This window comes from Glycine max, chromosome 7 (assembly GCF_000004515.6).
Source record: "Glycine max cultivar Williams 82 chromosome 7, Glycine_max_v4.0, whole genome shotgun sequence".
In the NCBI taxonomy this organism is placed as follows: domain Eukaryota; kingdom Viridiplantae; phylum Streptophyta; class Magnoliopsida; order Fabales; family Fabaceae; genus Glycine; species Glycine max.
The window spans coordinates 3,131,898-3,158,668 of NC_038243.2; the positions used below are offsets into that span (position 1 = coordinate 3,131,898).

Below are 26,771 nucleotides of genomic sequence, written 5' to 3' on the forward strand. Positions count from 1 at the left end.
GCGATTAAAAGCAGCACCACCAACACCAACGTCTCCTGGACCTGTTGCAATTGAATTAATCTTTTAACAACTTAAATCAATTTCCAAATTATTTACAAAATGATTCAAATACTTAAGGCTCACCCCTATAGAGAAAGAAAAGGTGAAAGGTGACAATTAATTTTCTAATGCGGGACCTAATTAGCAGAGTATACTCACATGGGTACCGGGTTGATATCCAATTGACGGAAACTGAGGCTATTTCTTTATTTTTAACAATTTTATTCTTTTAATAAATAGAAAATTATTTTTAATTCTCTTAAAACCCAAACAAAATTAAGGTTTTACAAATTCAGTCGCCCTTTTACTTTCAATTTTTCAGATACTTGATAACCAACAAACTTTCAAGAGCGTGGGAAAGTTAGATAGAAAGTAGCTACAAGTGATATCAATGAATGGCAGATGGGTGTATTTATAGTACTTATGAATTTTCATTTATTTTGTATTTAATTAATCTCTACTCACTAAAGCAATTGCAAAATTATATGTACCCCCCTATGACGCATACTGATTTGAAACCTAAAAGCTACTTTTTATTCAATGGAAATACTTTTTAAGTTTTAAGGAGCAAATTATTGGTGGTGGAGACACAGATAGCTAGGTTTCTTTTTGGGTCTTCCATAATAAGAATAATGTATTTATGCATATTATATATAGAGCATACGTGATTATATGCACCCCTCATCTGCCAACATTATAGTATCTTTCTCACTCTCGTGATCACACTTACATAATTTGTAACCACTAACTTGCACGTGCACAAAGAGATGAGAAGAAGTCCTTGTTGTTCTAAGGAAGGGTTGAACAAAGGAGCATGGACAGCTCTGGAGGATAAAATTTTGACAGAATACATTAACATTCATGGCGAAGGAAAATGGAGACACTTGCCCAAAAGAGCAGGTGATAAAAATATATAATGCATGCATATATGCATATCCACTTACACAGTTTCGTGCATTAGTTGATTCAGTTGGAATAACTTGAAAAGTTTAATTAATTAATTTCTACTTACGTGTATATAGTAGTTTTCTAATATATACTGGTTTCATGCAGGTCTTAAGAGATGTGGAAAAAGTTGCAGGCTAAGATGGTTGAATTATCTAAGACCTGACATTAAAAGAGGCAACATAACTAATGATGAAGAGGCGCTTATAATCAGGCTTCACAGTCTTCTCGGAAACAGGTATATCAAAATATTTATAGCTGATTTTTTTTTTATTTTTTTTTTACATTTGATGTATGTATTTCCCGCATTATTATGGTTGTTATATTTTTTTATCAGTAAAATACTGTATTAATAAGAAAGGAACTCGCTACCCCTTCCAGAAAAAAGGGAATTTTTTTATCATAAAAAGAAAGGAACTCTAGCTAGCTACAAGTAGATATTATATTATTATAATACATTTTATAATATTTTCTTTCATTTCATTTTTTTTCTTTATGTCTTTCTCACCCTCGCATTATTTATTTTATCTCATGTTTTTGTCTCTCATTTTTCATCTCTTTCCCAATTATGTATAAAAAAAACGTGAAGATAAGAATAGAATTCCTGTTATTAATATTGTATTAATTAATTTGAAAATGGTTATCAAATTGTTATAGGTATCATAGTTTCACAAAGTGCGTGTATGAAATTTAGGTGGTCCTTGATTGCTGGACGGCTTCCAGGACGAACAGACAATGAAATCAAGAATTATTGGAACACCAACATTGGAAGGAAACTTCAAAATGGTGGTGCAGGAAGCACTTTAAACACAAATATTCAACAAGATCAAAACGTTAAAGACCAAGAGTGGCACTATGATAAGGGTTCGTGTCTTGTTCAGACAAAAGCAACAACGTGGACTAATAAGGTCACAGTCACCAATGAAATTAGTCGACACAATGAAGGGATTATAATTAAGAGCAATGTTATCGGTGATAACAAAATGAAGGGTTTTCTATTGTCTCCATCTAAAGAGAGTAACAATGATCCAGTGTTGGATTTCATGGCAGATCTTGAGATGGATGGAAACTTCTTCTCGGAGCTCATTGAGATGGATTTGCCGGAATCATCTTGTCAAGAAAATAAGATATTGGAAGATAACGGTAACCCTATCATGGTTGATAAAGTCTACTTATCTCCAAAATCATCCAGTGATACCATCCACTACCCTTGGGGTGATTCATGGTATGATACAAATTTTGATTTTTTACCAGTGACAATTTTTATGGAGTCCGGATTTGATTGGCTCTGAAGTAATAAAAAAAAGTAAGAAAACTATATAGACTAAGTTGAGTGTGTGTTTGGATTACTTTTTTTAATATTTTTTTTAAGAAAATGTTTTTGGGTGAAAATGTCTCTTTTGATTGTAAAATAGACTAATGTTGCATGCGTATATAATTTTTCGTATCATTAACATTATATGATGAAACTCAGGCAGCATCTCGATCAAGTTACATCTCTTTGAATAAAACTTGATTTAGTTTCAATCCTTAAGCCACTTCATTTGTATTTTGGATTTTAAATTATATAAACGTGCTATCTTTTGCACCAAGTTTTAAATTCTTTGTATCAAATAAAGAATTATTCATAAGAAAATATGAAAATGATGTGTAAATACTAAAAATTTATAGATGACATCTAGAAAAATAAAAAAGAAAAAGAAATGCAAATATGAAAAATCATATAATATATGGAAAAATAAAAAATAAAGAGAAATTATTAGTGTGATAAGAGGTTTGAAATAATGAGGTATATTTACATATCATGTCTGAATTAAATAGTTTCTGCTTTGTGTAGTTAATAACACAACTTTATTTGGCTTTTGTCCCTTGCTTTCGTTCTCTAGGTATTGGAATCCGCTAACTTATGTAGGATGATGCGTGGAGAACAAAAGGTGATGTATTAATAAATTGGCTAACAATTATTTTCGTTATGAAAATAACTTGGCTTATGATTAGAATAAAAAGGAATATGTGCTAATTTCATCGTCCATTGATTTGTCGTTTGGAAAATATTTTCCTTTCTTGCTAATTATCAAGCTGATCGACAAGGGATTACGCGCGGCACAAAGGTTTTTATGTGAAGGACAATTTAATTGTGTGTTTTTTTTTATAATTATTATTAGCAAAGAAATAATAATTTAGTATTGGAAAGGTGTACGCAAGTACTAAAAAGATACATGATTTATCGAGACATGAAAGATGCATCCACTTTACGAACAAAGATCCTCACCTACAACACAACCACCGGCACGAACAAAACTCTAAGTCTATACCACCATTGGTATCAAGTATCAACCTCGTAATCCCCTATAATTTACTAAGAATGGCCTGAGCTATTACAACAAAAAGTTAAACAGATAGAGAACAAATTACATTCCCAACAGAATCACCAAATGTAGCTTGATGTCTAAATTAATAATTTGTTGATCAAAGCAAATTTCTTCTACATTAGTACTGTACTTACAAACACATGCATGCAGCCTGCACTTACTTCATTCATGAAATAATTCACCTACTTTCCAACTCAAGAAACATTCCATTCCACATATGAATGATTCCACCAAGCGTGGTCAATCTGTAACTGTTGAACAACATTAACACTGAACTGATGAATGATTTATTTATTTATTTATTTCATTTTTGTCCAGCATCACCCTTCTTGTGAATCTTTGAGGCAATGCTAGCTATTCCAATATGAATCACGAAAAAAGCTCTATACAAGAAAAACAGTTTATCCAATTTTTTATAACGAATCTTGTAATAAAGCATCATAATTTGAGCAAAAGGGTACATATATAGGCTTCAAAGAATATACTATACACATGCATCTTGTGTGCATGTTTAGGAATACCTTAATTATTATTATTATAAAAGAATATATAGTTTTCTAAAAGTTGCTTTTTACTTCATGTTTTGTTTATATAGAAAGGTAAAATAAAAATGATTATTTTAAGAAAATGGTAACGCCAATACTTACAATCGATTTTAAGTAATTTAAACGCAGTAATATTCAATATATTAAAAATAAATTTAGGCGATTTTTATATTTTTAAGTAAATACATTTTCTCCATAAAACATACCTTTAGATACTTCAAATCAACTCTAACTCTAAGGCTTGATGTTAACAAATATATTACACTTAAGTCTTTTATCATTTTTTTAATAAAAATAATGTTATGACTAAAAAATCTTACACTTGTCAACTTTGAGAGATTTAAATACACTATTCTCTTTTCATATTTTAGGATATATAATTTTTTTCAATTAATAAATGAAAATACACCACAATTTTCCAACAATTTTATTTTTCTATGAAAAATATATTATTCTATAAAGAATATAATTTGTTGAGGAGGAAACTATTTGTTAATATATTTGTGCATTTTTTTACAAAAATATATGTTACTCAATTGAGTAAATTCTTTGTTTTCATAATATGTTTTTTTAACATAAATTCCTTCACTATTTCTCATCATTTTTAATCATTTCAGAATAATCATATGTCAATTTGATCCACATGTTTGTTATGAAAATTTTATTTATTTTAATTAATTTTATAATAGACAATTTATTTTATTTTTTGATTTTAAATTATAAATTTTCTATTTATTTTTAATCATTTAATCCTTAAAAAATATTTATTTTAAAGATTAAATAATGCATAAATTGGCAATATAAAAAAATTACTCAACTAATCAGTAATATTTGTCACATACGATAATTTGGTTGACATTATTTAGAAGTTATTACTAACTTTATTTCTGATTAATTAATAATGTAAAAAAATACACTATTGGTATCTAGAAATCTTCTTTGTAAATAAATTGAAATAACTATATTAAAGGAAAACATTTTTAAGAGTTATTTTTCAATGAAAGAATATATATTAAGAATTTTTCCTTAAACGAGAGTGTTTATAAGAGTTTTATAAATCTCATTGATTTTTCTACGGGATCAATGGCATTGATAAACATCTGTAATCCTAATTTCATATATCGGGCATTTAATTTAATTTTTTAAGTTTTTATTTGTTTCAAATATATCTTAATTTTAATTTTAAAGTTAATTAGATTGAAAAGAACTGCCGTATCACTTATTCAATGAATATATGTAATGAAAAAAATCAAGAAAACGTTTGTCCTTTGATCAAGATAAAAAACAAGTAGCTTAAAAAAATTGATTATCTCAAACTAATTTTCTATTTATTCTTATCTGTATATTTGATTTATCAGAATTATTTATCTTTTTTTACCATTTTTTTCATTTCTAGTATTAAATTTCATTATCTTTAAAAGAATTATCAGATGATTAAAAATAATCTTATATTATAATATAAATTATTTATATTAAATTTAAAATATAATTTATATGTTCAAAAATATTTATTATTACAAATTTTAATTAAAAATTAAACTGTCTTAAATCACGATGACGATGCCGAACAGTTAATACTGAAGAAAACTAAAAAGCACTGTTTGGTGAGCCTGCATACCGATCCTTTTAAAAAGTTACTTAAAAGTTAAAAGTCATTTAAATATTATTTAAAAAAAATAAAAATACTAATTCTAACACATAAAAAACATATTTAAATTTACTATTTACTCATAAGAAAAAAAATCGACGATTCTTATCGAATAAAAAAATAGAAGAAAAATTGCGACGATCGAGCAAGGTGGAGAAACAGGGATCAGTGTAGAGGAAGAGCATCAGTGTTGTGAGAACTGAGGACAATGTCTTCTGAATTGCCAAGTTCTGTTCGCAAAGGTACTATGATCCTTCGTCGATCACTCAAACTTTTCTTTTTTTCATTTTCTGAATTGGGTTTTGGTCTTTGTTGCAGTGGTTGTTCATCTCAGAGCCACCGGCGATGCTCCTATCCTCAAGCAATCCAAATTCAAGGTATCCCCTTTCGACTTCCTTTTTAATGGGTTTCTTTTATTTCTCATCAAAATTGTTAATTCAACAAACTCCCTTTACTTGCTTTCCTTTTTTTTTTTAAAGAAAATTCTTCTGATGTCAGTTATACTTAGTTTGTTGCAAATGCAAGTTTGTGGGTGTGAGAGATGGTTCTTAAATCTGAATTGATGATGGAGATGTTCTTTTGCCTGGATTTTTGTATGCTTTTCAATTACGTGGGTATTCGAATTTTCATAATTGGTTAGGTTGACCCAAATTAATATTTACATCTTAAATTGTATGTTTAAGACCTTCTATTTGGACCTTAATTTAAATAAATAATGCAGAATTAACTGAAAAATTTGGTGTGGTTTAGGTGAACTGATAACTGGGATAAATCTTATTTCTTTTTCTTTTGCTGCCTAAGATTAGTAACTAAATGGCATTATGGTTTGGTTTGATTTGAAGATCCCAATTTGTGACTCTTTTGAGGTCAAGAGGCTGTCTATATAATTTTTTGAGGACTGTAGATGATTACTATCCAGTTCAGTGAGGTGAATTAGATCTTGGCTAGCATTTGCTTGAATTGATTTGCTTTGGTGGCACAAGGATTTGTGCCTTAGTTCATAGTGGTTGGTTAGGATGTAACTCATGTAAGGGAAAGCAGGATGTTTGAAGGACATGATAGTCATTGTGAGGAAAATACTAGATGTAACTTATTTTGAGGTGTACAAAATAATGTTCCTGTTTCATATTTCTTATTTTTTCTTGTTTTGTTTTATTGTTTGTTACTTTCAAATTCTATTTTGTTCTTTTTTTCCTGTACCATCGACATTAGGAGTGATGTGAAACAATATTCAGGGGAACTTTCTCAAACACAGGCTAGTCATTGCTGATTTTTTGCCTTTCAGAATTTCACTATATATACAGTTAGTAATTCAAGTTTTAGTTAAGTTAAACCATGCCAATTTGTTATTACTACAAGGGACAACCAAGTTTTATCTCACTAGGTGGGACTAGCTACATGGATGAATAGATTACATTGGAATTTATCAAAAAGACAAGTTATGTTATTCTCGCTCTAATAGAGATTACACACCAATTTTTGTGTTGATAGTGGAGAAAGAAGATTGCAAACATTTTTTTTTCCTTGTATGGCTTTTTATGTGCTTGTTGCTGATATGAATATATACACGTTTTCATGCATATGAAAAATGCAGGTTTGAGGAGCATCCCATTAAACTCAAAAAGTTCTAAACTCAATTCTGAAAATCATTATTTTCAGTAATCCTTGCAAAAACTTATTGAGCCTAATTATATTATAAATCTTCTCTGCCCCAAAGTAAAAATGAATTCTATATATATATTTGATATGACAGATAGCAGGAACTGATAAATTTGCTAAAGTGATAGACTTTCTTCGCCGACAGCTCCACAGGGAGACATTGGTAAACTGTCACTGTGTATTCTATTCCCGTCTATTTCTCTGTAGACCCTGCTTACTCAATTTTTCTTTCCTAATTTTGCAGTTTGTATATGTCAATAGTGCCTTTTCACCAAACCCTGATGAATTGGTCATTGATTTGTTTAATGTAAGAAATCATCTAAACCCTTTACTCTGCTAATATTTATATATTCATTAAATGTAGACGTTGCATATTTTTTTATTCTGGTGCTGCAGTTACTAATATTTCTTGCAATTATGAATTTATAATATTTATCTCATTTTTGTTGTGGAAAAACAGTTGAGGAAAAATTTTAGCTTTATGCCTGACTGTATGTGCTTGGGACAATAGCAAATAGTTAGCGTTAAAATTTGATCAGTATTTGTTAAAAGTGGTTTTAACATTTCTGTAGCTACCTGTTTTTGATTTGTAAAATAGATAAAAAGGGATTTTCAGCTCTCAATAAGTTATGTTTCAACCTGTAAAAGGGGATGAAAGTTAGGATCGTGGTATAATGCTGAATGTCAAATCCAATATCCATTTCCTTTCCTTTTCGTTTTCTTTTCTCACTTTCAAATCATTCCTTATCACACTTGATGAAGTAAGAGGCAGAAGGACATTAAAACCACTTGCCCTAATTCATGTCAAGTGAATACGGATGAATAAGTGTGCTGAAAATAAAAAATTGCCAAACATTTCTTTCTTTGTGAGTAAATATTGTGCTTTTGCTAGGCCATGTCCTTTTTCTCTTATCTTAGCTGTAACATTCTATTTTACAAGTGTTTAGAAAAAATATTAGAGTAATATGGAAGTCAATATTCTAATTGTTATATAGATTGTTTTGGTATCTCTTTAGATAATTTAATTATGCTGTTTCTGTTTCACGTTCTGTCATCAAGTTATTTCCTTTCTCTCTTATTTTTTTTCAGAATTTTGGCTTTGATGGCAAACTGGTGGTCAACTACGCTTGTTCCATGGCATGGGGCTAACTCTGAATGATGGTTGCTGGTTACAAAAGCTCCATATTGTGAATACATTGTTTACTTTCAGAAATTCGGGACTTGCATATAATCACAGTACCCGATTTCTTTTGAACTTGAAGATTCTCACAAGATGTAAGTGCACAAAAGGTTTTACTTTAGGGGGGTAGACATTTAAAGCAAACTGGAGTCACCCATTTGGGCGTGTTCATGTGATAGTTATGGGTGATTATGGTTTGTACTTTGTACTGCTTGTTAAAATGCTAATCCTTCAGTTGTTCATCATGACTTTTTGAAAAATATATTTTGCTGCCAATACATATAAAAACATAGTCAATGGAGGCACATAAAAAGTTTAAAGAATAAATATGTTTTTCAAACTTTCTTGGATTTATTTTTTTTATCCGTAGGAATGGAAGACGGATATTAGGAGGTTTACATTCACTCACGCTTCTTGTACAACCAATTGAAATGGACATTCTCGGTTGGATCCCATAAATATGCATTGAAAATAAAGTTAGAACTTCACCGTGCTAATTGACCGCCTTGAAACAATTAAATTCATTAGCATGTTTCTTAAAATGTGTTCAGACACAGTACCTGTGGTACTGTTGGTGCAATTCTTAAATTAATATTGGGCTTTTATCTCATATTGTACATGAATAAGGTTGTGCATCCTTGTGTATAGGGTGCATGCAAGCTTGTAAAGGGATTTTCTTCCTACACGGGAAGAAAATCTTTTACACCCAATATTTTTTGAAATATTTCAAAATTATTTCTTTTTGAAATATTGAGGGCGAGCCCTGGTGCAGCGGTAAAGTTGTGCCTTGGTGACTTGTTGGTCATGGGTTCGAATTCGGAAATAGCCTCTTTGCATATGCAAGGGTAAGGCTGCGTCAGCGCCAATTCCGCAGCGCTACCGCACCGCTAGGCCAACTCTGTCGTGTTGCAGCACCGCAACACCTCATGGACTATTGTGCCACAACACCTCATAGACTGCTACACCAACTACGTCGTGCCACTGCATCGCCACCGCCGCCACCCTTCGCTCCAACCTAGTCGCAAAGTGCCTTCCCCTCATGCCGCCTGCATACTTTGTCGTCGCCATCTTTGTCCTTGATGCTTCCGAGGCGAGGCTGGACCCCGTGGTGCTCTCTGCCCTCGTGTCCTTCATGGTCATCGCCCTCCCTCTTCTCCCGCTCAACGGTATCGGCGCGTCTGAGTCACTCGAGGTTACTGAGATCCTCATGACAGCGCTGGCTAGGGAGGGGGAGGGAGTGGGCTTGGCATGCGTAAGGTCCCTGGCCTTACGGATTGGCAATCTATAATAGTCTTATGGATTGCGAATCCATAATGATCTTATGGATTGACAATTCGTATAGGCTATACCTAAGGATTTTTTTTGTTTTTCACTCTCACTATTTCGTGTAGAAGAAAAAATGACAGGTGCAAGAAGAAAACCTCGCTTGTAAATTGTAATTCATATATTCCATCTACAGTACGTGAATTGGACTGACGAGCTTGATGAACAGCCCACCTTGTAAATGTTTTGATCAAGGCCCAGGGCCCATTTTGTAATAAATAAATATATAATATATAATTACGAATTGGAGTCGTGAAGTTTTTCTGGACTGTAACTCTCATTTTGTACGTTATATAATTAATTTTGTACAATTTTTATGTGATAAAAAAGATATGAGGAAAAAACTAAAAGAGAAAAATATGATAAATGAATTATGTGATTAAAAAAAAGAAAAATATTCAAAATTACATGAATAATATAACACCTGTTTATTTTGTACCGAGAGAGTCTGAGTTACAGTTAACTGAACATGTTACTTGAGTTTATAGTTTTAATTTTTTTGGTGTGTAGAATGGTTATAGATTTAAACTTAGAAGTTCATATGTATTATTTCAATTCTTTTGCTAAAAGTTAGTATCCCGTCCAAGAATGAAGCTGTGAAGTCACCGCAGAAAGTGACAAGCATTATTCACCATTGTTTGCATGCATGGAGTTGAAATTGAATGGTGCAGCAAGTTTGACATGTATGATATTTGATATGTTACCACTGCTCCTCTGCCCTCATCGATCAAGTCAGCAGTACCTACGTGAAATTTACCGAAATGTACACGCTAGAGGACAAGTTGTATTTGCTTTCATACTTCACACTGAACCTGGACCAATTGCCAGCACTGCCCCCAAAGATAGCGTCCATGCAAGTAGAAATCAGCTACGCTAGACGGGTCAAATCGGTCTTAAGCAAAATCAATCTTATACTATTCATTAATTCAGATCAAGAGACAGTCTAATAATCCTTATGTCTAGTATATATCATAACCTATGCGGTAAGAGGATCGGTAATACATTTCTTTTACTATTAGTTCTAATTTATCAAATTTATAACCATTCCATATAATATCTTTCATTATATTTATTATACTCTAACATCATATATAATATATAATGTATAATGGTTAGGATCAAAATATTTACGATCTTAATAGACTAAAAAAATAAATCATTTTAAATACTTAAAAAATGGAATCATTTTAAAACATAAATGATCAAAATATAATCATTTAAAATCATATTGTTTTCATTAACATGTTATATTATTATTTTAATCAAGTATTAACGGATACTTTATATTTTTTTGTTAACATTTTAGCTAAAAAGAATTAAAATAAATTTTTTGAAAACATAAACAATCAAAATAAGACTTTTAAAATTTAATGTAATAAAAAAAATAAAAGACTAAAAACAACATTAAAAAAACATGTATTTTTAATTAAGTTAGCTATTCTTATTTTACATACAACTCGAATTGAATCTATGTAGAATAAATACTATAATCATAAAAAAAATTCAAAATTATGTTTCAAAATCGAATAATAAATTTAAATACTATTAAGAACATCAATTAATTAGTATTAAATTATTTTAACTTAATAATTAATTTCAAATTTGACCTACGAATATATAATTATGTTAATTTATAAAAAAATTATATTAAATACTTAAAATAAATTTTTTATCATCCACCATCATTTTTATTAGTTTGAATAAGATTTTATATATAAAAAAATTTATGATCTCGTACTAAATTTAATAATATATTTAATAAATAGTACCTCTCATAATGAAGATTTAAATCTTCATTCAATGTCCCTTGTAATAAATTCAACCTTGTTGGTATTTAATTTTAATCGATTGTTAATGTTAATTCTTCTATATTATTAATTACGAGCATTTATGCAGTTGACGGTTCTACTATATAGTATTATCTTCTGTCTGTGTAATTATGATTTTGAAAAGAATATACACATGATGTCTTTAGTATTCAGTCCACGGCTGAGATCAGTTGAGCAATCAATTCCTCCCTCTCGCGGTTCCCATTCACCATAATCCACTGTTTCACAGAACGCAGTACATTACAGCTTTCTCAAATCCTAACCGTTTGATCATATTACAACACCGATTCCTCCAGTTAATGCAGTGTACAAAGAAGGGTGCAACTCAGCACAAGCCCCTATCTGATAAAAACCGTGGAGATTTTGGCATCTCCTCTCTGAGTTCTCTCTCTTCATTTCAATAAATAATAATTTTTCTCACACTGCGACATGCCGTGGCCACCTCTGCAGAAAACTGAGAAAGAAATGAAAGAGCTGTGGCACAGAACCCAACACTCTTTCATTAGGAAAAAACAGACCACAGAGCTGAGAATATAAGACGAGAGAACTTTGTCTAGAGTTCTCAAGTCTCAACCCCTTCACTCCAACCACCTCAACAAAATCATCATATTATATTATATTATATATATATACATATGTACCAAGACACACCCTTTAGGAGAGACCCACAACATATCAATCCCGCATGATTATATGACTATGATACACCTTCAGAGGGGTGAAAAAAGAAATGGAAAAAAAAAAAAATTCTTTTCAACCCCATCCCAAGTTCCCAACCATAACAAGCTTTGAAGTTTGAGCTCAAAGTCCAACATTCCAAAAACTTGCATAGAGAGATAGATACATACTACAAGGAGTTCAGATTTTGGGGGGGAGAGAAAGATCTGTGGGGGTGTAACTGTGTAAGTTTGTGCTGTTTTGTTTGTGGGGATTGTTTTCTTGAGAAAAGAGTAAGCGGTGTGTGTGTGTGTGAAAAAGTGTGTTAATATGAGTAACTGGTTGGGGTTCTCTCTGACTCCACACTTGAGGATTGATGAAGAATTTGAGAGAGAGAACCAAGAGCGTGGAGCAGGAGGAGGAGGAGGGTACCATCATCCTTCTCCTTCTTCTCACCCTCACTTGTCTGTTATGCCTCTTCGCTCTGATGGCTCTCTCTGTGTTGCTGACTCCTTTAGCCACTCTGCTGCATCTCAAGGTATTGCATGTCATCCTACACTCTTCTATTTGCACCCTTGGCCTTTTAAATTTGAAAAAAATAATTGCTTGTTATCTTTTTTTGTAGAATACTTTTGAAAAAAATAAGTAACTATTCTTTCCTAAAACAAACTCTTATGATTCTCCATCATAATGAGTGATTTTTGTTATTGGATGAGTGGAGAGTGTTCTGTGTGTTGCTTCCAACCCCTTGCATGTTGCCCAAAGCAGTTCCATTTCACTTGATTATTGGATAAAGTTTGATATTTTGCTGTGAAATCAGTACTTTCACTTGATTGGTTATTTCTTTTTTAAGTATTAGCAATGAAATTTGTGTGGCTGCTTGTAGAATGGAGATATGATAGTGCAATAGGTGGAGGGAATTCCAACGAGAAAGGTCCAAAGCTTGAGGACTTTTTGGGTGGCTACTCAAACTCCCCCACTAAGGTCTTTTGCCAAGACACTCAGCATGACCAAAACCAAAGCCAGAACAATGTTTCCAAAATCAATGTTAATGTAGCACCAAGCTTTTGCACCAATGCAGAGATTGAAACTGGGGAGAGCCTCGCTAACCCTTATCCCCACCAATCTTTCCATGCATATAATGATAACTCACATGCCCTTATCCCCACCAATGGCATGTACAAGTCCTGGTTGGCACAAACTCAGTTTTCTTCTGATGGAAAACCTTCAACTGAAGCTAATGGGTGCAATTTCCAATCTCTGTCCCTCTCTATGAGCCCCGGTATGCAAAATGGGGTGGGTGCAATTTCCTCTGTTCAAGTGAGTGAGGATAGTAGGAAACGGGTCATGGCAAAATCTCATGCTAGAGAACCAGTCCCTCGCAAATCTATTGACACTTTTGGGCAGAGAACATCTCAATACCGTGGTGTTACAAGGTAGGAGTAATAGATTTTAATGTTTTTTTTAATTGTTGCATGGTTTAGTGCTTTGTTTATTTTGATGAATTTTGCTCTTTTTTCTTTTCGTGGTTCCTGGATTTTGTTAGGCATAGATGGACTGGGAGATATGAGGCCCATTTGTGGGACAATAGTTGCAGAAAGGAAGGGCAAACAAGGAAAGGAAGGCAAGGTGAGAAAAACATGCTTTTTGGTTTCGTTTTTTATTTAATGTTTCTTTGGTTTATTGTCATTAATCGAAGGAAGAGCATTTTCAAGAACCCAAACAAGTGCTTTAACCTTTTCTATTTTTATTCCTTTTTTTTTTCCTCTCTTGTTTTGAAAGAGAATATACTAACGGTCTGTTTCATGCACTGGTTGGATTCCTTCTCCTTTTTTTCAATGGATTCTTCAAATCTTCACAGTTTACCTTGGTGAGTTACACTCCTTCACACGCATTAGTTGTCTCTCTTTACTCCTTTACCATCTTTGTAAATCTCTTTCCCTTTACTATATAACACGGTTACGGGTTAGATACGCTACTAGATTTGAAGCATTGGAAAGTGTGCTTTAGCCTCTGAGGATAATTTATCGCTTTTGGCAAAAATAATTATATCTCTGTATTGTATTATTATTAGGTGGTTATGATAAGGAAGAAAAAGCAGCAAAGGCTTATGACTTAGCTGCAATCAAGTATTGGGGTCCAACAACTCACATAAATTTCCCTGTAAGGTTTCTGAAACTTGTACAATTTTCTCCTTTGCAAAAGTCTTACCTTAGCTCTTAGTCTTGCAACAGTAATAATTAAATAGAAACAAGGGAATTGAATTGAAATAAATTGTTTAGAAAAGTCAAAATATATCCTATGTATTTAATTTATGTGGCTCGAACCATTACATAGTAACTGTGATCACTCTACATGTCTACTGCTTCTTAAATGCTCAGTTAAGCACTTATGAGAAGGAACTTGAAGAGATGAAGCACATGACCAGGCAAGAATTTGTCGCCAATTTAAGAAGGTACAATTAAATGTTTTCCATGTGATCTTAGTAAATTCTCTCTTTCCCCCTCATATATTCAACATGGAAGGAATTGTCCTTTTTGTTTCCCTTGGGCAGGAAGAGCAGCGGATTTTCAAGAGGGGCATCTGTGTATAGAGGTGTGACAAGGTATGGACTAAAGTGATGTGTGCTTTAACATTAATATGATTAAAGTTTTCCATGAATTATTTTCTGCAACTCTCAGCTTTTTAATTAAGGTGGGCAATTATTGGCCAACGTTTGTCTTTTTCTCCTTGTATCATTTCAGACACCATCAACATGGAAGGTGGCAGGCCCGAATAGGAAGGGTTGCAGGAAACAAGGACTTGTATCTTGGTACATTTAGTAAGTTTATAGACCCTATCTCCCTGTTGCCTTTGTTTTAAGCTTCCATTTTCCCTTGTTAATAATCAATATTTCCTCCCTTTATTCATGTATGATAGTGCAACATATAATTTAATGATGCCTTTTACCATATCACATGTCAGTTTTCATGTGATTGCCTTCATTTTTTTTAGTTCGTTCCCCTTTCCCATGATTTGCATTCCATGGTCATCTAATTGGCTAGCCATAACAATTGTGTAGGCACACAAGAAGAAGCTGCTGAAGCATATGATATAGCAGCAATCAAGTTCAGGGGAACAAGTGCTGTGACCAACTTTGACATAAGTAGGTATGATGTGAAGAGAATCTGCTCAAGCTCCACTCTCATTGCAGGAGATCTTGCAAAACGGTCTCCTAAAGAATCACCAGCTCTGGTTCCTGCCGAGGACTTCAATTCGTGTGGTTCATCGATGCCGCCGGCATCTCAGCCCCCTCCTTTGGCTATAACTGATGGTGAACATTCTGATGAGTTGTCCAACATGATGTGGAATGCCAACAGCGATGTGCATGCACAGAATGAGAATGGTGCTAACATCAACAACAATGTCACTGAATCATCATCACAACAGGTTTCACCAAGCAGCAACAAGGATGCTTTGAACCCTCAAAGCCCCAAGTGTTCTGTGGGGCTACCCAATGAGTTTGGAGTCAGTGGAGCAGATTATGGACATGGGTACTTCACCCTTGATGGACCAAAATATGATGATGGGAACAATGAAAACGACCACATGAGCACCAACAGGCTTGGAAATTTGGGATTGGTTAATCAAGTTCCCATGTTTGCTTTGTGGAACGAATGAAGGGAATGTTATGTTGAGTTGAGATTACAAAAAACATTAGCTTAGTTAGGGAAAAAAAAAACTAAGATCAGATGGCAGAATTATTGAATGATTATTATTGTAGCTTGGCATGGTAACTTTTATTGTATGTTGAAAGAAAGGGGATATGTCAGTAGTGCCCATTCCTTGTGTGCTTGTTGTTGTTGTTGTTGTTGTTGGTAGGTAGGGTACGTATACTAAGTTGCAAAACATTATCCACTTTGGTTACGAGAAAAAATAGAATGGAATGCTGAAATTCAACCATGAGATTCGTACCAAGATCTTGAAAATTACTATCCTCCTTGGTTGGTAACTAAATATTCATCTAAAATTTATATCATATGTCACAAGTTAGCACGGGTACTTAACTTTTTCTTTGACTACTACAAGGGATATTTTGATGCCTGAATCTTCATAGAAAATTGGTTCGGTTTGTCATGCAAATAAAAGATGACAATAAAGTAGTGGAAGGGGACGGGGTATAAAGGAAACGGAGACATCGATGTCTTTTGCCATCACGACAAACGAGGAAGACAAAGACGAAGCATTTCCCTATTTAGCTTCTTCACGTTGCTTTCAAGTTCTTAAGCACTTAAAACAACCAGAAATGAAATAAAGGAGTGATGACATTTTAACATCTATTTTATTTTAAACATCACTTCAACAATTCTTATTTGTCTCTATTTTTTTATCATATTAAATCAGTTATCACATCGATATTTTTCTCTCTTTTTCACTTTCTTTTTAGGTGTTAATTGTTTTTGGGTATCAAAAAATCTTAATAGGTATGATATCCATTGAACACAAAAAGAGAGTAAATTTTTTTTTTTAAAAATATAAATATGATAAATGATATAATGTGATAGGGAGGCATATAGATAAAATTAAGAATTATTGATAGGATGTTTAAAATAAGTGATGTTAAAGTATCATCACATAAAAAAGATTATTTATCGATGTTGTTCTCACTTATGTTAGTGTTTTGAATTGATTTGATGCCTTGTATTTTAAGCTTTTACCTTTTGAGATTAGCCTAGATTGCATAGTCTTGTTGGAATATGCAGGTGTTTATGGTGAAAATTTGTTAAGTGATTGAAATATAATTCGTTATTGTTTTCACATTTGATTCTTATCCATCACAAATAACTTATTTTATTTAGTGTGATAGAATCGCAATTGTAAATTTTTTATTCAAACTAATAGTTGAAATAACTTTCAATTAAATGAATTATGAGATCAATCAAATAAACATAAAATTTTGACATAATAAAAGATTATCATATAATCATTGAAGATAGTCATTCTATTATTAGGATTTGTTAAAGAACTAAATCTTAATAATTATACTTGTTCGAAAATATGATGATGCTTATATTGTTACGTTTGTAGTTTTATGATAATATAGATTTTCTTTAACAAGTGAATATAAATAAAAGAAGTAAAGTTACAATGAAATTAGATCAAAAGACTTATAAAATAAAGTGTTTTGAAAATAAATCAAATAAAGATAAAATGACATAAAAGTAAAATGTAGATTAATTGAAATGCAAGCAATGATTAAAATGACAAAAATGTAATGTACTGGAAAGGGAAATTGAAAGTAAAATATAAAATAAGATGAAAGTTGCAAAAAAAGTAAAAGAATAGAAAATATAAGAGTTTGAGTTTAAAGAAGAAATGGATGTTGGAAGAAGTATAAAGTTTCAAGAAGAAATGTATAAGAAGAGAATTGTATAAAATATAAATTGATCAAAAGGAAATAATTTTTTTTATAACGGGAAGTTATTTCCCTTATATAGCATATTGGTGTAAAGATTTATGTGATCTTGGTAACAAAAGAAAAATGATCATCATTGTGCCTATTTATAGTTTAATTCAACTCAACAATCGATTTACAAGATTTGTACAATTATACAACTTATTCAAACTAATTATCTATGATGTTAACATTTATATTTTTGTACTTTCAGTCGGAAAATCGTTGATAATTGTCTTTCTATACTTGACGACAATAACATACATTTGATTATCTTTTTTTTTTTTTTTCCTTTTTTCAAAGAGCATATAACTTCAATAACTTATCTTCATAGATAATTTTCATTTTCTACTTAATTTATCATCAAACTAAATCAATTTATGTCCTTTTTAATTGCTATTCAAACATAATCTCAATATCATGTTCTTTTTTTTTATTGTGATTCAAACATAATCTCAGAATCATGTTCTTTTTATTTCATTTGATCCCAATACTTAAATTTTTTTACTTAAGTATTTTTATTTGTAAGAATTTAATTAAAAATAAATATTAAGAGTTTATAATGATTTAAACATCTTCTTAAACTAATTGAACTAAATTATGATAGTATTTTAAATTTACGAGAAAGTTAATAGATGCCGTTTAAGTGTTACGGGTAAAATTCAGTTAAATGTTACCAAAAAAATTAGCAAGAATCATAAACACATGATAGAGTCAAATTATACTATCATTGTTAAATGTTTGCATTATAAACCTATAATTTTCCGGAAAATTTGTTGAGAAATATTTAAGGTTTTCTTTTTTTCCCCGTTGGTCAGGTCACAACTCAGAGGCACTGGGATATTCCTTGACTGAGTCAAATAGGCGTCGCCTGAACGAGGACTACGATAAGTATGGTACGGCGCAGCGGTAGGGAATTGCTTGCTAAAATACACCCGTGGGTATGGTGCGCACTCTCTCCCAAAAGGTAAGACACCTTTTGACTCGAGAGAAAGGGAATGAATGAAATAACGAACGAAAAGAAGTGGGGTGGTGCCTTAAATTGCGTGCCTTTTCTCACTTTATTGGAGTACCTTTTTTCTTGTCTTTAGTATATTAGTGTTTCCAATTTCTACAATATTTTTCTACAGCCTGAAGTAATGTAGAAGTAATAAAAAAAAATAAGATATTTACTATGTCAAAAATAGTAAAAATTTAATTTTCAAAATAATTAAATTTATTTAAATATTAATTAATTCTTAAAAATACTCTTAAAAAACATTAGTTAGAGATTTTTTATTGTTTTGAAAAAAATTATAAAATCAAATTAAACAAAACAAGCGGATTTAAGAAAAAAAATCATTACTTATTATTTCTAAGCTTTATGCCATAAAGACTAGAAATTTATTTATTTTTTATTTTGGAATTAATCATATAACAACCTCTGTAAAAAGGTTTATTATACAAGTTTAATGATTATGCGATTTTAGCGTAAAAAAGTTATATGATCAACCAATAAAAAATATTATTAATATAATTTTTAAAATAATTATGATAAAAATTAACAAATCTAAAATATATAATAAATTTTTATTAGAAGATAATGTAAAATTATTTTATGCTACATCAATGTATAATATATTTTCTCTTGTTATATTGAAAATACTTAATTAATTATTTTCAAGTGATATAAATATTCATTTATTTTGATATGCTAGCATAGTAGGTAGCCAATAAAAAATTAGGGTTATTTGATATGAGAAAATATTTTTTTTTCATTTTATATAAGAATTAATGAAAAAAAATTTAAAAAAGAATAATTGTTGGTTTCAATTTTTCTGTATGAAAATTTGAAAACAAGAAATTAAGAAAGTGAAAAATAAGATTATATATTTTTGTAATTAAAAATAGAAAAATAAAACAAAATATTTTCTCAAACTAAATAAAGGATAATTAGTAATAGATTCTCTAACATTTTTTTACAGTTATATATACTATCTTTTATCTTTTATTAACTAAATCCATGTGACTTGTGAGTCTCAAAAACTTGAAAATTAAATGAGAATTAAGACTCACATATGTTTGGATAATCATTATGAACGTATTTTTTATGCTAAACATATTTTTGCTAATGAATACTCGGTGTATCTTTTACTCTGAACGTATTTTTGAAAGGAATCCAACGGTACAATCCAAACATATACCCTTAGTGAAACATAAATTTCATCCTATAAGAGATCATATGTTGTGTTGGAGGGAGCATTTATCAACTTGTTAACTTCGACATCACGTTGACTATAATCCGGTTTTGCTAATTGAACTCAGTTTGGCCTCTCAAACATAAGTCAATATATTCACAGTGTTTAACGAAAACATATACTTTTGCATGAAACACTAAATTGATTTAGTTATAAATCTTTAAGTTCAAAGATGGTTTGATATGCTAATTATTATATTATAGCTTTCTTTGTAGGAAGGAATTGGGAAAAGGGGACAAAAAATTTATCACTGCAACAAGTTGTACGGATTGAGGGGAGGGGGGGGCCTTGCTGCTGCAAAGAGAAAATTTAGTGAGAGATTCTGGGCAGACGAGAAAATATGCACAAGGTGGCAGAGAGGGCCATGAGACGCAAGAGCCACAGAAAAAGACACAACACGTACAGGACAAGATGCTTAAATATCCAGAGACATTTCTCCATCATTACCACCCTATTTCCAACCTGTTCACGTCTACAGTAACTGTGATGCAATCTCCAAATCCAACAGATCACACTCTTACCTCACAAAAAAATTAAAAATGCTTCTTGCAGGTATCCAACAACTAAGCATCATGTATGCTATACCATATACATAGTATTTTGTATACTATACATGTTGGTTAAGAGCATATTGTCATGTAGTTCCAAAATTATTTTTAAGGTAAAAGTAATTTTGCTAATGAATTTTGCGTTCATTTTGGTTTCATTAATTGGATATATATTAGAATGTATGTGGCAAAATTTTCGAATTACAAACCAAATATATATCAATTATGTGAAAGACAAAATTATATATATGAGAGATCCACGTGTAACTCTTTTAAAATTATTTCTTATTATCACTATTTATTTTTTAGATCTAATTTAGTTACTTAATATAATCATTAGATCTAAAAAATAAATGATGAAAAAAAGAAATAATTTTAAAAAGTTAGTCTTAGAGGAAGTGAATCTCTCTTCTCCATATATATTAGTATATGGTAAATGACATGTTTAGAAAATAATAGCTAGATAATAAATAGTACATGCATATTAAAATATTAAGTGTGCATGTGTATGCCTACACAAGCTAGTTATATTTTAATAGATTATGTTTAAAATAACCTGTAGCAAGCTGGATGTTACTTATGTTAGGCTTAATATCATTTTTTTAATTAAATTTTAAAATTTTTATTATCATTCTTTATGTTTTTGAAATATATCATTTTAGTCATTTTTTTTCTAATTTTCTATTGGAAACATTAATGTTATGTTAACTTTTAAATTTTAAAAAACTTCAAAATGATACATTTTAAAAACACAATGAATCATAATGAAACTTTTAAAATTTAATGTACCGTAATAAAACAACTTTGAAACATAGTGGATCATAAATGACATTAAGTCTTTCAAAATAATTAACTTTTTTAAAAACATAACGAATCATAATGAAACTTTTAAAATTTAATATACCAAAGTAAAATAACTTTGAAATATAGTGGGTCATAAATGATATTAAGTCTTCCAGAATAATTAATTTTATACAATGAAAGCTAAAAATCACCAATATCTTCATTTTTATTTTTTAAAAAATAAACAATTAAAAAAATTATTATCTCTTTCAACCTCGAAGCCTCATAGGAAGGTTGCGATAAATACGAGAGTGGGGACAAGATAACAATATTTTTGGGTTGGTAATGAGAGATGAAACGGCAGAAGAAGAAGGACCTCTTATTTATTGTGTTTGGGAATAATTAGTGAATGAAATTATTATTGTTATTAAATTATTAAGTTGAATGAAAAAAATAATATAAGTAATAATATAAGAGTGAAGATTGTTATTATTTGTAGTTTTAAATCTATTTTTCTTCATTTATTTAATGATTTTTAATTTTTTAAATAAATAAAGATGGTGACGATTTTTAATCGTCATGTTAACTTAAATATTCTAAAATTTAAAACATTGACTAATACTAAGTTTTTAATGAAAAATTGAAAGACAAAAAACTAAAATAATATATTTTAAAAATATAAAAAATAGAATGAAACTTTTAAAATATAACGAATTAAAAATATCATTAAATTATTTTAAAATTTAAAAGTTAATATAACACTAATGTTTCTAATAAAAAATTAAAAAAAAATACATGTTAAAAATATAAAAATTAAAATAAAATTTTTAAAATTTAATATATCAATTGAGAAGCATTTATGTTATGCTATGCTATGTTTGGGCTAGGTAAATGGTGTGTACTGTTGCTGCTATATGGCATATTTTTTTTTTAGGGCTTTGTGTAGGGAAGAATAGGATAAAAGCTAAGTTCAGAGATTGCATGGCTTGGCTTGGATGCATGCTGGCGTGACAGTTTGAGCATTTTTTTCCCTCAATAGGTACTTCTCTGTGTGGCTTTAATTTGAAGGCTCTGTGAGTTGTTATGGATGGAATAGACAGGTCATTCTCTATAGACTACTGCAAACAGCAGCCTAGGATGCGTCGTCCTGCGTTTGCATTTTTCACACCACCCTTCTAAATACTTTGACTTCCAATTCTAGACTCTTGCATTTGAATCTAACCAACCCTAATTCATTTCAAATCCAATCAAAAGTTGCAGGAGTTTGATGAGATATGATGATGCTAAGATCTAGTCAACTGGAATTTACAACATAATCCACTATTTTATAATATATGGTCTACTCTGATTCTGAAATTCTTTTGTGGCAAGTACATTAGTAATTTGATACCTTTTTCTACATTAGAATAATCTTCTATAAAGGAGTTGATTAACTTTTATGCCATAATAATTATAATGGAATTTAACAAAATATTTATTTTAAAAGTTAATATATAAATTATGATAAATGGTAGTTATGATTGAATAATAAAGTTAAAAAAACTTACACTATCAATATATATAGACTATATATTCATTAAAATGATAGTATTAAACTTCATATATATATATATATATATATATATATATATATATATAATTCAATAGTAAAAAATATAGAATTTAATTTCTATATAATGTTGGTATAAATTTTTCACACTATTAACTAATAAAAAAATATGAATGGTATAACTTTTAAAATAATATTATTAAGTGAACATATTTATCATATATGATAATTTTTGATTAAATAATAATGTAAAAATTGTTTACATTGGCATTGTATTGCGTATTTACTTAATAATATAATAATGGTTTTGAATAAAAAATAAGCAAACGTATCCCATTTGGCTGGTATTGTTTAACGTATGCGTACTGCGTTGTATAAGTGCCTCCTTTGTATTTATGGGGGATAGTTCATAGAGAGAGTCCTTCTCACGAAAACAATTAAAGTGGCAGTTATAATTATGTTGAACTACCAAAATTAAGATATTAATCATATTTATAATGATAGATGTCACGATTGAATTCCTGAATGGTGATAATGGTATGGTGGCACAGAGATATAGGGACATCCCCATTCCTCCAAATGGCCACCTGGGGTGCCCTGTAGCAACCAGCTGAATTTTAACCACTGTAAGAAATTTAGCCTCAATTTCCAATGCTTTGGCATGTAATGCACATAGTCACATACTACTATCCTTTCTTCACTTCAGTGTGTCCTCCAACTCAAAACTTTCGCACTTTCTCATCATCTTTTTATTTTTTAGGGAAAAATAATATCGAAATGTAGTAAAGGAAAAAAGATGCATGGGACCAGGCTGCAATAAACAATGAGCCCTTTTTTTCTCCACAATGGAACGAAGGTTGCTTTTCCTTTTGGCCCATGCATTCTCACTGCCTTTACCTTCATTCACTTCCCACCCTCACTCCTCTGTCTCAACAATTCCAACATACCAGTTTGTGTCCCCCCATGAGTCTGAAAATTACTACACTGCTATTATAATAAGAATAATAAAGTAAGGACAAATACCAGTAGTATCGTATTTTAACGCTTTTTATATTAATTATAATTTATTAAAAATTATAAAATTTTGTGAGTCTTGTATTCTTGTTTAATAAATCCCTTTCCTAATTAATTTTATATTTTTTAATAAATGTTACCTAAATAATATTAATAAAGAGTTATTTAAGTATTTATAATGTTGTTGTAAATAACTCACTTTATCTCATTAAATAAGATCATACATGTCACTTCAATTTTAAATAGCCCAATCGATTTTTACTTTAATGTGAGTTTTTATATTTTATTTTATAAATAATAGAAGTTCTTACCAACAAGTTCCTTAACTTACAAGTTTTATATATATATATATATATATATATATATATATATATTATTTCTTTCTCTTCAATATCACATATTATCTTTCCAACATGTACACACGAATATTAAATAACTTATATTATATGGAATGGTTGCTTATGTGTGCAAGAATCTCTAACTTTAAGTAAGTCAATCAAACGTAACATATCAAATAACAAATTAAATAAGCATGTATTTTATTGTTAAGAAACCCATACAATATATAATTAAACAACTCTCATTACATGTGTTATTAAGAGTATATGCAAAAAAATGTGTTATTAACAGTTTTCTATATGTAAATAATATACGTATTGATAATATACATTTAATTATAAGTTGTATTCTATGACAAGTATTTTATTAATTTTTATAATAATTAACTCAAAAGTCATATTTTTGATGATATTTGATTAATTGAAAATATAAAAAAAATCTTATATATATATATTTAAGTGGTGAGTTGTTAATGGGGAGAAAGAAAGATGCATGAGAGATAATGACATAGGCATAAGCATTAGACTTTAGAGCAAGGAAGGACAATTGTTAGCTGACACTTTTGGGACGATACTGTAAAAAGAGACTGCGTTACTGCGGCTGGAGACCTGGATCCCGCCAACATGCTTCTTGCTCTTTATTTCCTCCACTGCAATAGATTCTCTTCTTCTTGTTGCAACAAGTAACATTGCGTTTCGTGAAAGACATCAAATAAAATTAATAAGCCCATTATTTTATAGGTGATTTTTTCTTTGTGTAACCTGCAATATTTATTCTTGCTTTTCTACCACTTATTAATGTCATAATGTCATAATGTCACATGTATTTAAATATGTCATGATGTCACATATTGAGACTAGTCATTAACATAATAAAAATATTTATGTCTAAGATAAGTTATCATTAAATGATAATCAAAATATTTTTTTAAGAGATAAATTATTTATTTGGTCTTCATTTCAAATTTTAGTTCTTATAGTTAGAAAGTGATTTTTTTATTCTTAAAGTTTACATTTTAATTTTTTTTAATCATTATAGTATAAAAATGATCATTTTAGTTTTTATAATTTATATTTTAATTTTCTTTTAATTCCTATAATTTGAAAGTAATATTTTTAGTCATTTTAATTTGTATTTTAATTACCTTTTAATTATTATTATAAAAAATATATAAAAATAATCAGCTACAAATTAATTATAAATTATCAATTATTTTTTATTACAAATTATTTTGTAATAAATTAGTTACGAATCACTTGTTAATATTTTTGTAATTAATCGCAATTGATAATATTACTCATATTTTGATGATAAAAACTAAAAAAGAATTAAAATATGAAGTATAGAAACTAAAAAGATCACTTTCAAATTATAGAAACTAAAAGATGATTAAAATATAAATTATAAGGACTAAAAAAATCACTTTCAAATTACACGGACTAAAAAAAATTAAAATATAAATTATAGGAACTAAAAAATTAGTTTAAAAGTATAAGAACTAAAAAATACAAATGATGAAACTATAAGGACCAAATGAGTAATTAAACATTTTTTTTTTAAAATATACTGACACAAAATTTAAAAACTAGAATCAAAATTTAGCATATTTAGTTACAAGGATTAAAAAATATATTTAAATCTAAAATTTATATAATTATTAATAAGTTTTATTGTAAATATATTAATCTCTTCTTATCTTTCCTTATTCCTCCACGTGTCTATTATCCTTCTTAAGTCTCAACCACGTTGTGCAAGTGTTGGAAACATTATTTTGATATTTGCGAATTTTGATTTGTTGAAAGGCTGTGTAATTTAAAGCATGAAGTTTATTCAAGTTATATTGTACGAATAATAAAGATTTCAAGAAGGAATCAAAACCAGTTTTAACTGAAAAGCATAGTAAAACGATAAGAAAGTTTGACGAGGAAAAAGGACTACGTATCAGAAGAGAGATGATTGTGTGATAAGGGTTCTAGAATTTCAAGTCAAAATTATCGGTAGTTATCAAGTGTCTCTTAGACTAAGTTGGATGTCCACATCTCAATAAGTTGATTGTAGGCACTTACAGTAGATTGTTGTTTGCATCATATTTCATCACCTTTAATTTGTAAGTCATTTTCGTTGTGTAATTCCTAACAAACTACATAAAATATTTTGTAATTCCTAATCCCTTGTGAACATCAAAATGACTATTAGTTTAAAGAGTCAAGTGTATATTTCCAACCACATTTAAATAAAGTCTTCATGTTTCACCATTTTTTTTCAATCTCTAATTACTTCTCAGTTCTTTATTTTTATTATTTTAAGATATTTATATTTTCGTATTTTTTCTTCTATTCTTCTTTTTTTTTATCTTTAATTTACATTTCCAACACTTTACTCCTTTTTCATTAATTACAATTCATTGTAATTTTAATTACTTGCTTCAACCTACTCTCGTCATTCGTTTTCGTTGCATTTTTTTTACATTCTTGCAAAGTCTATTTCTTTAGAACAATACATTACTTCCAAATTTATTTTATTGCAAATTTACACTTCAAGAACATGAAACTTTTGTGGTAATTTCTAATGACAAAGTCTACGGTCTAATGGTTTGCTTATTACAATACCATCAATGGTCACATGTTCGAGACAGTCTTCACAGATCACAACCAAAAACCAACTTTGGTA

General features: G+C 29.8%; 3 protein-coding genes across 4 annotated transcripts; all 3 read left to right on the forward strand.

Annotated features, from left to right (window-relative positions):
* The first annotated feature begins 649 nt into the window (after window positions 1-649).
* LOC100804950 (transcription repressor MYB6) lies at window positions 650-3,748 on the forward strand. 2 transcript variants are annotated; one of them, XM_041017253.1, is made up of 4 exons: window positions 650-939; window positions 1,093-1,222; window positions 1,679-2,209; window positions 2,871-3,748. In XM_041017253.1, exons 1-4 carry the CDS (start codon window positions 807-809, stop codon window positions 2,899-2,901), a joined length of 825 nt encoding a protein of 274 aa, XP_040873187.1. In that variant the 5' UTR covers window positions 650-806; the 3' UTR covers window positions 2,902-3,748. The 2 variants fall into 2 exon arrangements, with proteins under 2 accessions (XP_040873187.1, XP_014632866.2); XM_014777380.3 differs by lacking the exon at window positions 2,871-3,748 and having other exon boundaries at window positions 1,679-2,364.
* Window positions 3,749-5,646: 1,898 nt separating this feature from the next.
* LOC100527905 (uncharacterized) lies at window positions 5,647-8,705 on the forward strand. Its single transcript, NM_001248521.2, has 5 exons — window positions 5,647-5,791; window positions 5,868-5,926; window positions 7,303-7,371; window positions 7,453-7,515; window positions 8,298-8,705. The coding sequence occupies exons 1-5, from the start codon at window positions 5,758-5,760 to the stop codon at window positions 8,355-8,357; spliced, it is 285 nt and encodes a 94-aa protein (NP_001235450.1). The 5' UTR covers window positions 5,647-5,757; the 3' UTR covers window positions 8,358-8,705.
* A 3,390-nt stretch (window positions 8,706-12,095) lies between these two features.
* On the forward strand, window positions 12,096-16,139 carry LOC100805489 (AP2-like ethylene-responsive transcription factor AIL1). The gene is made up of 9 exons (XM_006583096.4): window positions 12,096-12,735; window positions 13,084-13,633; window positions 13,744-13,826; window positions 14,059-14,067; window positions 14,272-14,360; window positions 14,579-14,652; window positions 14,752-14,802; window positions 14,942-15,018; window positions 15,259-16,139. Exons 1-9 carry the CDS (start codon window positions 12,528-12,530, stop codon window positions 15,855-15,857), a joined length of 1,740 nt encoding a protein of 579 aa, XP_006583159.1. The 5' UTR covers window positions 12,096-12,527; the 3' UTR covers window positions 15,858-16,139.
* Window positions 16,140-26,771: the final 10,632 nt, after the last annotated feature.